Here is a 15,071-nt window from a genome sequence, read left to right as displayed (position 1 = left end):
CCAAAGAAACAGAAAGGATCATTTGAACACGTTTGCTGCAGACAGTCATCATGTTAGTCTTGCTCTCCCACACTAGCTCTTATCTCGTGCTTCTAAGTCTGCGATTTATTCCTAGCATGCAATTATAATCAAATGCATTTCATAAACCACAGGTATTCAACTATGCCATCAAAACCATTGCTTAAGAGTACACTCACATTTAGAGTCAGCTGCAAACTTGGAGGCTGAACTGCAGCGGGACAAATACTGAGCCACAGGGCTATCAATTATAATCAGTGAAGTGACTTTCTGGTTTTACTTCTCTTTTGACTTAGTATCGAGTTATTTACTCACATAATATCAATAATCCTGCTTGAAAATAAGCATACGTCTCACCAAAACCAGAGCGACCAAAAGATAACAGCTTTGAAAAGACTAGAAACTTTGTAGTTATGAGCCTCATAAAACACCTTAAGCTACCTTAAATCTTAGTGATGAACACATAAAGATGAGCAAACACAGAAGTCACGCTGTATGTAAGAATAAGTGGAAGTAGCATATCCTGAGGGCAGATGATTAACAGTTACCTCAGAAATTTGATTAAGTATGTGAATAGTAATACTTACTTCACAATTCTGGGAATAAATATTTTTCACTGGCAATTACTATATGGATGAAAACAGTGCTTAAAACACTTGCAAAAAGAATATTTGTGGAGATTTAAAGGGATCTTTCCTTCCTGCAGAATGTAATACATTAATGAAATAGTAACATTTAATCTTTTAAAACAAAGACAAAATAAGTTGGAGCCTCATCTCTCACACAAAAAAGCAGCACCTTTACGAGTAAATTCTCTTGGCTATTGATAACTGTATGTCATTTGGATACGATACAAATTCATGAAGAATACCAGGTTTCTTGTCTGTACTATTTTCAAAAAAAAAAATTATTACCCAAGATTAAAATACAAAGCTGAAATTATGTCATCATTGTATGGCATCAAGCTTGGATGTAGAACAGGCCATAAATGCAATAAAAAGCTCCAGAAACTGCATAGAATTCCAATAATTTTGTAGAAAATAAGTTTTATTTGACTCCTTTTGTACACTTTTTCCAAAAGGAAATGCACATTCATACAGTTTGCCTTTCCCAGCGAGTGTCAGGATTCGCTCACATAAAGTCATTAATATCAAGGCAAAAGGTGCCTTTACAATAACTTCAGACATGTCTTATTTTGACTGTAAAGCATCCAAAGTTCCTAATTTTCTAATTATAACCCAGAAAGAAATTATTTAGTTGTTTCTTCTCTGACTCATACATATAACAGTCCCACATAGGGAAGAGGGAGCAGACTTGCAACAAACAACTGCCAAGCCAATGGCTACTACTCATTTCAGGTAGAGCTTAAGATAGGTTCTCTATTTCATGCTGAGTTGGGATATGAAAGAAAAACCCAGGTAGGTAACTTGCTCTTTTCAAAAGCTCTACAACAGAAATGACAAAATACTGTTTCAAAACTACAAATCAGCCGTTGGTAGTGAGTTTGATTGCAGAAAAAGCACTCTTTCCCCGGTTCTTTCTCATGGCCAGGTCTCTTCCCTGTTGATAGCGACTATGGAACTTGTTTCTTGCTGCTTCTTCTTGAATACTTCATGAAGAGGAGCAAATTCACACATTGGCCTTTCACACATTTCAAGAGGTACTAACCCATCAAGTAGCCCCTACAGAAAAAATTAAATTGGAAAAAAAGTTAGCAAACACAGGCAGAACTCCTCAAAAATCAAGAGATGTGAGGTCTTAGCACAGAAAAACTTCAGACTGACAAAACCTATGCTGATCAAGGTTATTTAAAACAATAAATCCTGTCCAAGGTACACACTGACCAACTTAACTACACGCTCCTTCCTCAGTTTATTCTCTTCACAGAACACTGAAAATGGATTAGTCTGTTCTCAATACCATTTTGTTAACCATTTTGTTGTTTGGAATTTTTGAAGTCCAGGTTACAAAAGGTTCTTTATTTGTACTCCTTACACAAACTACCAGTGTTAAGACATTCGGTCATTTGCTGGCACTCAACACAACTCTGGTCTCTTTTTCTCATCCATTTCTCTGAAGCCCTGTTTCTTTAATGAGTTTAAGAGAGCACTGTTAAGATACACACGTACACAATGAAACAAGAAAATACATAGCATCAAAAAAGCAACAAAATATAGAATAGGTCCCTATCCAGCTATGTGCTGCCAGGGAATCCACCACTTCTGTGTTCTGAAAAAAGATTTGTAACTACACTGCAGAGGTTAAAAATCTATTTAAGAAAGGAGAAATTACTGTCATTAAGTCAACACTTCATGGAGCTACTCCAGAAATTAACTAGCAGTACCTCTGAACACCAGGTTTCAGCTATTCTGAATGAAATACACGGACTGAGAAATAAAGGGCAGTGGATTGAAAATCCTGCATTTGGATTTTGCAGAGCCTGAAAGCTCCAGATCTCTCCTACTTTTTGATCTGTGAATATTACTGTATTAAAACATCACATATACTGTATTCTTCAATCTTACATTTAATTTTCCAGCAACAAAGAACAACTGATACATCATCTTTACTTTAGGACTGCTTTGGATGTTTCTGAACACTCGTTACTGCTGTCATCAGTTCTTCCTGTTATGATCTCTCATGTAGACTGTCACTATAATGTACTCATCTTTCTTTCTTAAAGTTCTTTGACACTTGGGTTTTCCTCAAAGCCCTATCTTGTAATTGTTTTTACCTGACCAGTACATACAATGAATTTTAAGGTAGGCTGAATAAGTCAGACTCACTACTCATATCTTGTGACATACCAGGAACTGTCACCTTTTTTTAACCACAGCACAATCTTACAGTAGCTGGCCCTAAAAGCATCTTACTTCATTCAAGGTAGCTTGTTCCAAAAAAATGTCGAAAAAAGCAACTTAGAGCCACGGTGCAGATTTTTAGCATACCCTGTTGTATTTTCTTTTACTCTTAAATTTAACATGTACAACATGAGCCACAAAAGTGAAGAAAAGTTGAAAGAGTATTAAATCACTTACGGTAATTTCATCCTCATGAAAACTCTGGCCATGAAGAAGCTCAAAAGCACACTAACAAATCCAATAAAGAGTAAAAGAAACCTGTTCAGCTTGGGGATATTTGGTGCATTGGATCGATCCAGAATTATGAATCCTAGGCCACCCATTGTGAAGAGGAAGCTGGATGCGAGCCCTTCCATAATATATTGCCCATTCACTCTAAGGAAGAAAAAAATGGGAGAAAGAAGAAGAGAGTCAGAAAAAAAGATGAGTTTCAGAGAAACAGTTACATTTCAAATCCCATCTATTCAACCTGCTTTAGCTGTACAAATGCACAGGATGATTAACTTTGACCTTCTAACAAAAAGTAGGTACGGAAACTGATGTTCTGCAATTATGTTAAGGCTTTAATATGTAATTTGTCTCTGGGACTGATGGTCTGCAAGACAATCAGCCAAGCATACTAGTGGTTTTATACATACTAGTGTATACTAATGGCTACCATGCAAGTTCATCAGTATTCCAGTCCAAAGTAGCACCTGGTTTCACAGAAGCCTGGAGGCATGGAACCATGACACTGAGTTTTCCAAGTCTTATTTGCATCCTACTGTTTAGACAGCAGTGCCTGAATTCTGATCTTGGTACAAATCAAACTACGTCAGCGCAAGAAGCACATCTACTGATTCCAGCAAAAGCGATTCTGGACTGTAGCGTGTTTTGCTGTTGGCTCGCTAAGCCTGCACGTGTTGATTGTGGGGACCCAGCCTCAACGCGTCCTGAGGTTCTTTCTCATCCCACATATCTGGACATCTTTCTTACGAAGCTAAGATGGAGAGAGGAGAAGCCAAGATGCAGAAAGAATATTGCCCCCTTTTTAACCACAGCACAATCTTACAGTAGTTGGATCATGAGTCACCTACTTCCCACAGTCACTGAACGTTTTTCCTATCCTTGTAACTAGCAATACTAGCAACCTCATAGAATTGACATAGATGAAACTACTGTGGATGCTAACAGACAAAACGAAGATTATCATCATCCCACATGCTGAACACAAACAGTTCCGACTTCTTTCAAGTCGTTTTCACTGAATTGTCCTAAAGCGCTATCAGGTCCCTGCAGCAGCACAATTCATCTACATTGCAGCAGTTCAAGCAAGTCTGAGACATACGCGATATCTAGTTCAAGCCAAAATCTTTACACAAGGCATATCACGAACCTCATCAAGAACTACTTTGTTATTTAATGAAAACCATTTTGTTTCTACACACATAAAACAATATAGCAACAAATGTAGATCTAATCCTCTTCAGACCAATTTGTGACTAAGCAATCTCTAGCTTATTTTCAGTGACAGAAGCAAAAGACTCAAAGAAGACACAGTTGTTAGACATTTGTAACTATTTTCCCCATCTTTGGACACAGGTATCCCAATTGTATTAGAATTTAAAAGGCCAAAACTGAAAGTTCCATAAACATTATGTATCCTGCTACCAAGTATGAACAAATGTGTCTGCACCTACTATCAAAATCAACTAATAAAAACAAGGGTCTGGAAGAGAGATAAGTACTGCCAGCTCCAAACTTGTTTATTAGCAGGCTTTTAATTTTCAAAAGCTTTAGAAAGACTGAGTTTTTCTATTTCCATTTTCAATGTTTATTCATTTGTTTTCAAGTAATTACAAACAGACAAGAGACACAGAACCGATGCTGCCTTGCACAAATTGCTCAAAAAAAGCAGCCGCACAGCTCTGTGAGTTCATTCACTTAGATACCTAGTTCGCTTAAATGCTTAGGTACCTGCAGCACCTTGCTGGCAGTAGCAGAGCCCTGCTCCTACCTGTATGCCAAGAAGGCCACCGGCCTCTGATGTCCATGTTCGTCTGTCATTGACCCCACACTGGGAGGTTCCACAATCACATCATAGATAATCCCTGTGGGGAGAGAAGCAAGCACCACCTTTGATTCACAGGATCACAAAACCATTATGTTGGAAAAGACTTCTAAGATCATGAAGTCCAAGAGTCAGCCCAACATCACCCTATCCACTAAACCATGTCCCAAAGCACCACATATACATCTTCAAGGACGTTGACTCAACCACTTCCCTGGGCAGCCTGTTCCAATACCTCATCACTCTTCAGTGAAGATAATTTTCCTAATACTCAGTCTGGTGCAAGTTGAGGCTATTTCCTCTTGTCCCATCACACATTACTTGGAAGACTGGAACGCAACCTGCTACAACCTCCTTTCAGTCAGATGCAGAGAGCGATATGGCCTCCCCTGAGCCTCCTTTTCTCCAGCTTAAACAACCCCAGTTGCCTCAGCCACTCCTTATAAGACTTGTGCTCCAGCCCCTTCACCAGCTTCACTGCCCTTCTCTGAACACACTCCAAAGCCTCGGTATCTTTCTTGTAGTGAGGGGCCCAAAAATAAATTTGGGCAGCATTTGAGGTCTGGCCTCACCAGCACCAAGTACAGGGGCACAATTACCAGCTGGCCACACTATTGCTGACACAAACCTGTTGGCCTTCCTGGCCACGCTGCTGGCTCATGTTCAGACGACTGGCGACCAGCAGCCCCAGGTCCTTTTCCGCCGAGCAACTTTCCCTCCTACCAGCAAACAGCGAGAACCACTTTAACGCCGCGTGGGCGCTTGGAGTCGGTTCAGGTTGGTGTTTTACGTCCGGTTTGGAGCCGGACGATGGGTCAGCAGCAGGAGCTCCACCAGCAGCCCGCCCCGCAGAGGAAGAGCTACCCCGCAAGGAGGGCGCCCCAGGCTCACCTCCGGTGATGAGGAAATAGGACACCACCACCAGTGCGTACACCGTCATGGCCGAGGGCATGTGCACCCAGCTCGGCCGCTTCAGCTTGATGTTGGGGCACTCGAGCACGGCGAAGGGCAGGCGGTACAGTGTCTCCATGGCGGCGGTACGGCCCTGAGGGCAACCGCTGACTGCTCTGCTGCCTGCCCAACTCACCCCACCGCGGGACACGAAGGCGGAAGCGGAAATTGCCTGCAGCGTCCTGGCAGGGGCAAACAAACACGTTTTAAATTCCAATCTAAACGAAACACCCAAAGTTACGCCCGGGTCAGAATAATAAAAAAAAATTATAGATTTTTTTGTGCAAAAGCAGCTGGAAACGCAGAGCTTACACCACTAGAGGATTACATCCGTTTCACTCACCTGCCAGGACCTGGCAGACCTGACGTGTCGCTGCCGGGTAACGGCGAGGAGAGCGGGGCGGGGCCGGGCAGCCACGTGGTCGCAGCGACTGGGATGTGCGCGTGCGGACATCGGCCTCCGAGAGCTGGAGCAGGCGTCATACCGGGCCCCGGGTTTGGAGGGGTCCAGGGCGGGGTGCTCTTTCCGTGCAGCACGGGAGCTGGTGTCCATCCTGGCCCGCAGCCGGGGAAGACCCAACAGCTGCACCCTGAGCTCCGGGATGGCCACTAACCATAGTTAGTCAGGTCCTTCCAGTACCATGGAAGGTGGAGAGGGACTGTTCACAAAGGCTTTTAGTGATAGGGCTAGGGGCAATGGGTATAAACTGGAGAGGGGCAGATTTAGACTAGACATAAGGAGGAATTTCTTGATTATAAGAGTGGTGAGGCACTGGCAGAGGTTGCCCAGGGGACTTGTGGCTGCTCCATCCCTGGAGGTGTTCAAGGCCAGGTTGGATGGAGCCTTGGGCAGCCTGGGCTGGTGGGAGGTGCCCGTGGCAGGGAGGTTGGAACTGGATGAACTGGACACCTTATTGCTCTCTACCACTACCTGAAAGAAAGTTGTAGAGGGGAGGGAGCTGGCCTCTTCTCCCAAGTGACAGGGTACAGGACAAGGGAGAACGGACTCAAGCTCCGCCAGGAGAGGTTCAGACTGGATATCAGGAAAAAAAAAAACCATAGAAAGGGTCATTGGGCACTGGCAGAGGCTGCCCAGGGAGATGGTGGAGTCACCATCCCTGGAGGTATTTAAAAGATGGGTAGACGAGGTACTCAGGGACATGGTTTAGTGGCAGATAGGAATGGTTTCACTTCATGATCTAAGAGGTCTTTTCCAACCTAGTGATTCTATGATTTTTAAAGTCCCTTCCAACTCAAACTTTTCTGATTCTATAGTGACAGCACCTAGAAATGTTAGGGTACTGTTAGTCTTAAAACCTCCTTTAATTAGCTACACCCTTTGAAACATGTTTTAGCATAACCCAAGCTGAGGAGAAAAACACTTCACACTTAAAGCTGCTTCTTCCCCCCGTGTAGTGTTCAGTCAGCTATCCTGGATCATAGCCGTCTTGTCATCAGTCTTTCGAGGCACGAACACCACCACTGCAGGGTTGCAGGCAGTTGACCCAAGGTACCAGCTTGCTGCCACCAGAAGGGCAGGTCTTTTCATCAACTCGGTTTTCTGTGACGTTTCTTGGCTGACTGTACAGCCTGACAAGCTTCCAGGCTAGGCAGCGGTTGAACAGACAGCATAGAATCAGGAGAAATCTGACCATATCTCAAAGACTCAGCCTGAGAAGACTCCACAAATTATCTTAGAAACCTCTTCAAATGGCCTTCTCAATGCTCCCAGCACATCTGCACACTAAGCAATTACATCTCCTTCCTTATTCCGATGGAGCTCACTACCTTTTGAAGAATAGTTACTGGTAAAAACAGGTAACTACTTCTTGCCAGAAACTAAGAGTAGTTCCAAAATTCAGAGCTGAGGATGAGGAATACCATTGCACCCACAGGTAATGCTGGAATTATCCAGTGTCTCAAAACACTCCTGAGATGGGTTAGAGGCACATTTACAGCAAAGCACCAAAATGATCCCATCTCCACTTTTAACAATGGCTTATTACATTACCATTACATCCTCAGTGACAAACCAACAGAACTTTGGTTCAAGCTTCATAGAATCATAAGGTTGGCAAAGACCTTAGATATCTTCAACTCCACTCATACCCATCTACTACTAAATCATGTCCCCAAGCACCTCATCTACCCACTTCTTAAACACCCTCATGGATGGTGACTCAATCACCTCCCTGGGCAACCTGTGCTTGATAACCTTTTCTGTGAAGAAATTTTTCCTAATGTTCAATCTAAACTTCCCAACACAGCTTGATGCCATTCCCTGATCTTATCACCTGGGAGAGGAGGCCAACACCCAACTCTCTCCAACCTCCTTTTAGGTAGTTGTAGAGAGTAACAAGACCTCCCGTTAACTTCCTCCTCTTCAATACTAGAGGCCTGAATTGCTGTTCTAAAACCCAATTCCAGAAGCCCTCTAAGGTTTATTGTAGCTGTGCCCTGGAGCTCTGCTTGCATCACACCTCCAACTGCTGACCCATGAAGCACCTAACAAACATAATGCAACAGATACAGCTTTCTCTCAAGAGATGCACACGTTACATTATGCAAAGGTCTGTGGATAGAGTGCTGGTTTGAGCAGACTATTACCCCCTCCCCTTCCCTGACTCAACTAAACAGTATCTATAGCACCTACTATTAAAAAAATCCAACCAATCTACCAGTCAAGGGAAATGAGAAAATATGAGAAATATATCAATGGAGGACTTAGATATTATTGACAGTTGATTGTGATAAATTGTATTAAGAATATAAGAACAGGTGTTCGAAATTAATCTTTAGGACAACTACAATACTGTTCAGTTGTCCCATGTATAGCCCCAGTCCAGCTGAATCAGATTGTGTAAGAAATGTCAGAACACAGATATTAAATTTTTATGACCAGAGGAGGAACATGACGCATCGAAGCATCACTTCTGAGGCAGAACCAAACGAGACAGCAGAGATGAATTATCAAGGTGGACTTTTGAGTTAATAAAGAACTAGGAGCACATGGGAAAACACCAAGAAAATTTTCAAAGAAAATACCAATTGTATAATGCTATGTAAGTATCTGATGATTGTGTGGGCTTCTGCAACTCACGAGGTGATGGCCCAACCCTTGAGTTGCAAATAAAGCAAGTCTAGAGTTACCCACTGTCTGGTGAAAATCCTTTAAAACTACCTTAGGCCTATAATAGCTCCCTTCTTTATCTGACAATCTTCCTTCCAGTCTTTACTCAGTCTTCTTTTGTTTGCCTTTTCTTCTTCAGATGTTCAACTTTCTTCTGAGCCAAAGTCCTCTGGTGACTTCACACACAGCTGCTGCCATGAAATAAAAATTGAGCAAGCCACATTCCTCAACATTACTCCAATACTTACGCCAATCCTTCCACAGGATTGTGAGACAGAGCCAGGTGGGAATACTGTTAAACCAAACTTCCTTCCACCTGCTACATTTCCTTGTCACACAGGCAACACAGAACACATCATACTGACTTAAAGGGTTCATTGCGCCAAAACACGGTTCTGCATTATACAAGCTGTGAGAAGCAGCTCCTACCAGCTTTGACTAGCACACAGAATGACAAGACACAAGAGAAGTGGAGCTTTTATTTATTGGACCAAAACTACAAATAGATTCACTTTGACTTCTGGCTCTGTGCTTGTGCCTTCAACACTTTCACAACGATCTTCTGCTCCTCAATAAGAAAAGCTCGTTTGATTCTGGAAAAGAAAAACAACTTTAGCATGTGTATCTACTTAAGTGAAAACACGAAAAGAAGACAAAGTTTACTAGTTTTGCTGTCTCCAATATTCATTGCACCTGTGGTGTTAGTTCCACAATAAAAGGGAAACCACCAATATTCTTTGCCAGCATCAAAAGACAAGGGACAGTGGGACTACACGGATGTAGACGTTTGTGGAAAAAGGCCTAGTGTGCCTGCAAGGTTAGGGCAAGTGGCCTATAGGCAAGCAAGGCAATATCTGACAGCTGAACACTGGAAAAATTATCACCTTCTTCAACTTCAAAGGCAAAAATCAAAACCCCTCGCTGGCAAACTAATTTAGTTGTTCTTAAAGTCAGCACTGGAGTGGCCACATGTGGTCAGTTCTCTTCCTTAGAATGACAGAAAACTCTATGTGAGCCCAGTTATCAAAATGAGAGCAGTTGCCCTCTCAGGAGGAAAGCTGCTTTGCACACAGACAAAGTCCTGCCAGGTAAAGCCATGCCTAAATATGATTATTTCTGGAAATCAGTCAGGGCCACTATGCACATGGACCTAAGCAACAGTACCCACACCAACAGCCTGTTTGATGATTTCAAGTTAAAACCACAAATATACCACACACTATTCCACCCTGAAACATTAAAATGCCATTCCATGTGCGTTTGGCATACATGGCTACTGTCACAGTACACAAAAACTACCAAAGATGCCTAAAGAGATGCAGGAGAAAACCTGCCAGCTACATGGAAGGCAGTGACTGGTTTCTGGTTTAAGCAGAATAATGTGTAACCATGAAAACAATCTACCAAGCTCCAAGTGTTTGGGAGAAAAGTTATGCTAGGCATCTGCAGCTGTAACAGTGTCTTCAGTGGCACCAAGTGTTAACTTGGAAATCACAAAACCAATAAAACCATCACGCTGACAAGATTTGCACTACAGATGAAAAAAATGGCATTAGATTGCTAACTCTGCAGATCTGCTTTGATTACCACTCACAGAGATGACATTCTTTCTAATATACGTTTTTCTCAAACTTGCAAAGGAAGTATAGAAGGTACACTTGTTACCCATTAAAGGCTACCTTAAAGCTTAACCACAATAAAGATGCTTAATATGCAACATATTATTATCTTTTAACCTCAAAACACCACAAAGAAGCCAAAAGCTCAACTGATCTTATACTAATATCTTTGCATTAGACAAAAGGACAACAGAAAAGTCTTTACTATGGGGGCTCAATATAAAACATAAAAATCCAGAACGAGTGGACTGTTTGCACCAAAACAACAGTGCAGCAAGAAATCACAAACAAACTCTACAAAGGAGCTCCACATGCAGTACCTAGCTCAAATCTAATGGTCACAATTGCAAGCATTACTGCTAATGTGCCCCATGCTCACCCCCTCCATTTTACTACACTGATGTCACACTAAAATCTTCAAAATTTTGGTTGACGCTATGAAAACAGTGAAATGTAACCTCAGGAACAAAACTGACTTTCTGTAAGCTTACCTGTCGCGGACGCACTTGGCACACATGGAACCACCATAGGCCCTGCTAACATGTTTCTTTGTTTTTGACAGCCTCATAAGAACTTTAGGACGCACAGCCCGAACCTACATAAAGCAAAGTCAGAGTGTATTGCGACACAGTAATTCTGGATAACAGCCATATTAAGGAAATTTATTTTGATTGCTGAAAAAAAGCAGTACCACCTGAAGCTGACTGCTAAGGATACAATAAAGTGGCTGAAGTCACAGCTCATTACACATGCCATCTTCAGCATTCCTGAGCCGACCTTTACATTCTACCACAGGGTAGAATGATTCTACCCATACATTCATAGGTAAAAAACTGGTTATAAAATAGATTGTTTTCGTAAGTGTGGGAACTGCTCCAAGAGAGACATCACTCAAACATTCCTGTCACTGTTAAGAAAAATGGGTGTTAGACCAAAAATACATTTTGCAGAAAAATGGTGTGTGTGGGGGGCACTGGAACTACGTGATCTTCAAGGTCCTTTCCAACCCACATAATCCTATGATACCATGATAAAAAAATTCGGTTTTTTTCCTAAAACTGAAAGTCAGATTTAGCTTAAGTAGGTTTTTTAAAGCCTACCCAATAACTCCAATATAGACTTTTAAACCTGCTACAGAATCACCTCAGCCTAACTGGAAAGGCTTCAGCAAGTTACAGCTTACAGAACACAAAGGCTCAGATATAACAGCAATGAGAATTGCATGTACTAAAAGAGCACTTACTCTTCAAGGTTTCAAAGTTTATCGTAGCAGTTAAACTTCACAACATCCAAGTAAGAATGTTTTAGAGAAGAAAGTTGTTCCAATAAGGATTCATCAATAAACACGAATATTATATTACTTGCAAAGATTCTTTGTACCAAAAAAACATTCTGTAAACAGAAAAAAAAATTCTCATGCCAGCAAGACTAATGCTTACACCACGAAGTCTTCCTGGGCATATGCCACATGCTGACTTTGGTGCCTTCCCCACTTTCTTGGTGTAAAGGTAAACAATCCTGTTCCCGGGTGTTCGGGACCTAAACAGGGCAAAAAAATATTCGGTTCATGTAACAATCAAAGTTTAAACTTAGCTTTCTTAAAAAGTAAGTTTTTTTGAAAACTACATCTTACTTACAGTCTGGTCTTGTTGGAAGCTGTGTTGTAGGACAACCTACGGCGGTAGGTCAGGCGCTGAACCATTTTTTACACCTAAAGCAGTTAAAAACAAAGCAGCACTATTTTAAGGGCTCAATGTCTGCACAAAAGTTTGCATACCACAGCACCACCTGCACTGAAACACTGGGCTAGATCTGAATCAGCAGCTGCTGATTCTGTATTAGCACGAACAAAACTAAAGCATTTCCTCATCAATGACAGCCAACACATTAGAAATACACAAGCCATGTGACAGTGATTAGAATGGGATTTGCAATTAAAACTCATCCAAGCTAAGTTGAATGGTGAGGCACTGGAACAGGTTGCCCAGGGAAGCTGTGGATGCCTCATCCCTGGAGGTGTCCAAGGCCAGGCTGGATGTGGGCCTTGAGCAGCCTGATTTAGTGGGATGTTCCTGCCCATGGCAGGGGGGTTGGAACTAGTTATCTGTAAAGTCTCTTCCAACCCAAACTACTCTACAATACTATAAAGCTTTGAATGCAGTTCAACACACTAGTCTTACCTGTATGATGACATGCTGCTCTACAGAACTGTTTACAGCTCTACCAGCTATGTATCTTCTAATCAACATACGCTTCGTTAGCAAGGCTGAATGCTGAGCTGAAGCAAACGCTCTCTTTCCCCATCTCATTTGCCAGCATGCTGTGGCAGCCCCTCTGTAAGCCGAGACCGCAGACTTAGAATTATAGAATCATGGAATAGTTTGGGTTGGAAGAGACCTTAAAGCTAGTTCCAAACCTCCTACCATGGGCAGGGACATCCCACTACATCAGTCTGCCCAAGGCCCCATCCAACCTGGCCTTGGACATCTCCAGGGATGGGGCATCCACAGCTTCCCTGAGCAATCTCTGGCTCAGCACAACGCGACGAGGGCAGCAAAGCCTGCGGTACCGGCTGCTGCGCAGGGCCCCGCCGGGCCTGGCTCTCCTCGGGCGCCGGGCCGGGCCGCGACCCCCGCCTGGTCCCGGAGGCCCGGCCGCTCTGCCGCCCCCAGCGCGCTCAGCAGCGCCGCCGGCCCATCTCCGCAGTCCCCCGGGGCCCCTCGCCGCTCCCTCCGAGCAGCGGATGGAGGCGGATGGGCGCAGACAGGCCTCAGCCACCCGCCGCCATACCTTTCGCCGTCGGACCCGGAAGAGGAAGCGGAAGCGCGCGCGGCGACATTGAAATAGCGGCGCTCGTGATCCGGAAGCAGTAGCAGATCCTGCACGCTGTAGCTCCTCTGCATGGCGGGCGCCGCCATGTTGTACGGAAGCGGAGGTCTAAGGACGACGCCATGTTGTACGGCTGCAGCGGGGCAGGGCGCCTTTCGGCGGCTGGACCTGAGCCGAGCTGGCAGTGGAGGGGCTGGAACTGGGGTAGAACGCGACAGGGGTAGGGCTGTGCTGCAGGTGCTCCACTTTTCCCAAGGACAAGTGCTCTCTCCACCACCGATACCGAAAGTGTAGGGAAATAAAACTCCTTAAGACTCGTTTTGGGTTTTTATAAAGCAAACCCCCTTTATCAGGGCAGGGCGACACGAGCAGTGATCGCCATCCCTCGTGTGCAGCCAGACAAGAGCTGGGACAGGATGTATTTCCCGCTTATAGGCATCTGGATAAACTTACCCAGAAATCTTATGCGTATTCTGTCACTTTCCGAAGTCTAATTTTAATGTTATTATGAACTTTACAACAGTCAAAACTGTTGCTGATTCGGAGCTGTCTGCAGCTCTGCCTGACCGTGCCTTGGGGATGGAGAAAGGCTGCAGACAGAGGGGATTGCAGGAGGAGAGACATCATTTCAGCCAGATCAGACTGAACACAAGGCATTATCGTCGCCAAAGAATGGACAGTATCTGAAAAAACACCATTTTAAAGAAAACGTGCTGCCAGAAGGACATTCTGTCTAACTTTAAGGGAACACAATTACTTAGATGAAACTCTACTTTAGCTTAAATAAAAAATATTCCACTTTTTGTAATAGTAACTACTGCTTGTATCACCACCATTTTTTATTTTTTTTTTATGTTTTACTGAAAACCAGAGCTGATGTCTCTGTGCTGAAATCAGCAGCTGGCTGGTGCTAGGAAGGCACCCACTATCTGTTTGTGGGCTCCCTAATGGATCTTACCCCCTCCCACACACATGGCACTGCTGCATCAAAGACCAGGAGACTGTAAAGCACACGTTTCCAGCCCTTCTGCTCCCCAGCCTCCACTGCTGGGGGTGGTCCCGCTCTGCTGTGCAAAGTCCATCTCTTCCTTCTCAGAGTGCGTGCAAACTCATTTTGGTTGCTGCTGCCATTGGTGCTGACTTGTATGGGCAAAATCTTCATATAGCATCAATGGGAAATCGCCATCTGGAAGGAGCATAGGATCGAGCTCACTGTCTGGAAGCCCTAAATTGTTCTTTTGCTCCATTGACCTGAGCGATGTTCTACAATGGCAACCAGGGACCTGCACATTAAATATGTAGGATGCCGCTGCTATCGTTAGTAGCTTCAGCTTTGCTTTTAGACAGTAGTGGGTGCCTAGAAAGCTTTGATGTGTCCTCCTGGCCTTATTTGTGGGTTTGTAACTCACAATTCATTGTACTGCATCCTCCCTGTTTTCGATGTCTAATTATTATTTTGGTTAATTATTGACTCTTTTTAAGTGCAAATTATGGACACTAGATTTCTTCTAATTCATAAAAGAAGAGAAAGTATGTATGAACTAGATTTTAGGGTATATTTTAAATAGGAGCATATTTTAGACAAGTAAATTTCAGAGCAATTAGAGTATTAG

General features: G+C 43.4%; 2 protein-coding genes across 2 annotated transcripts; both read right to left on the bottom strand.

Moving 5' to 3' along the window:
• Nucleotides 1–1,046: 1,046 nt before the first annotated feature.
• On the bottom strand, nucleotides 1,047–6,056 carry OSTC (oligosaccharyltransferase complex non-catalytic subunit). Its single transcript, XM_009564984.2, has 4 exons — nucleotides 5,821–6,056; nucleotides 4,876–4,969; nucleotides 3,057–3,254; nucleotides 1,047–1,700 (listed from the first exon to the last, which is right to left on the bottom strand). Exons 1-4 carry the CDS (start codon nucleotides 5,957–5,959, stop codon nucleotides 1,682–1,684), a joined length of 450 nt encoding a protein of 149 aa, XP_009563279.1. The 5' UTR covers nucleotides 5,960–6,056; the 3' UTR covers nucleotides 1,047–1,681.
• A 3,419-nt stretch (nucleotides 6,057–9,475) lies between these two features.
• RPL34 (ribosomal protein L34) lies at nucleotides 9,476–13,499 on the bottom strand. The gene is made up of 5 exons (XM_054066345.1): nucleotides 13,420–13,499; nucleotides 12,267–12,340; nucleotides 12,069–12,168; nucleotides 11,121–11,224; nucleotides 9,476–9,603 (listed from the first exon to the last, which is right to left on the bottom strand). Exons 2-5 carry the CDS (start codon nucleotides 12,329–12,331, stop codon nucleotides 9,519–9,521), a joined length of 354 nt encoding a protein of 117 aa, XP_053922320.1. The 5' UTR covers nucleotides 12,332–12,340; nucleotides 13,420–13,499; the 3' UTR covers nucleotides 9,476–9,518.
• Between the last annotated feature and the right edge of the window lie 1,572 nt (nucleotides 13,500–15,071).

Source organism: Cuculus canorus, chromosome 4 (genome assembly GCF_017976375.1).
Source record: "Cuculus canorus isolate bCucCan1 chromosome 4, bCucCan1.pri, whole genome shotgun sequence".
In the NCBI taxonomy this organism is placed as follows: domain Eukaryota; kingdom Metazoa; phylum Chordata; class Aves; order Cuculiformes; family Cuculidae; genus Cuculus; species Cuculus canorus.
The sequence above is the reverse complement of the archived record's forward strand: the minus strand, read 5'-3'. Positions and strand labels throughout refer to the sequence as shown.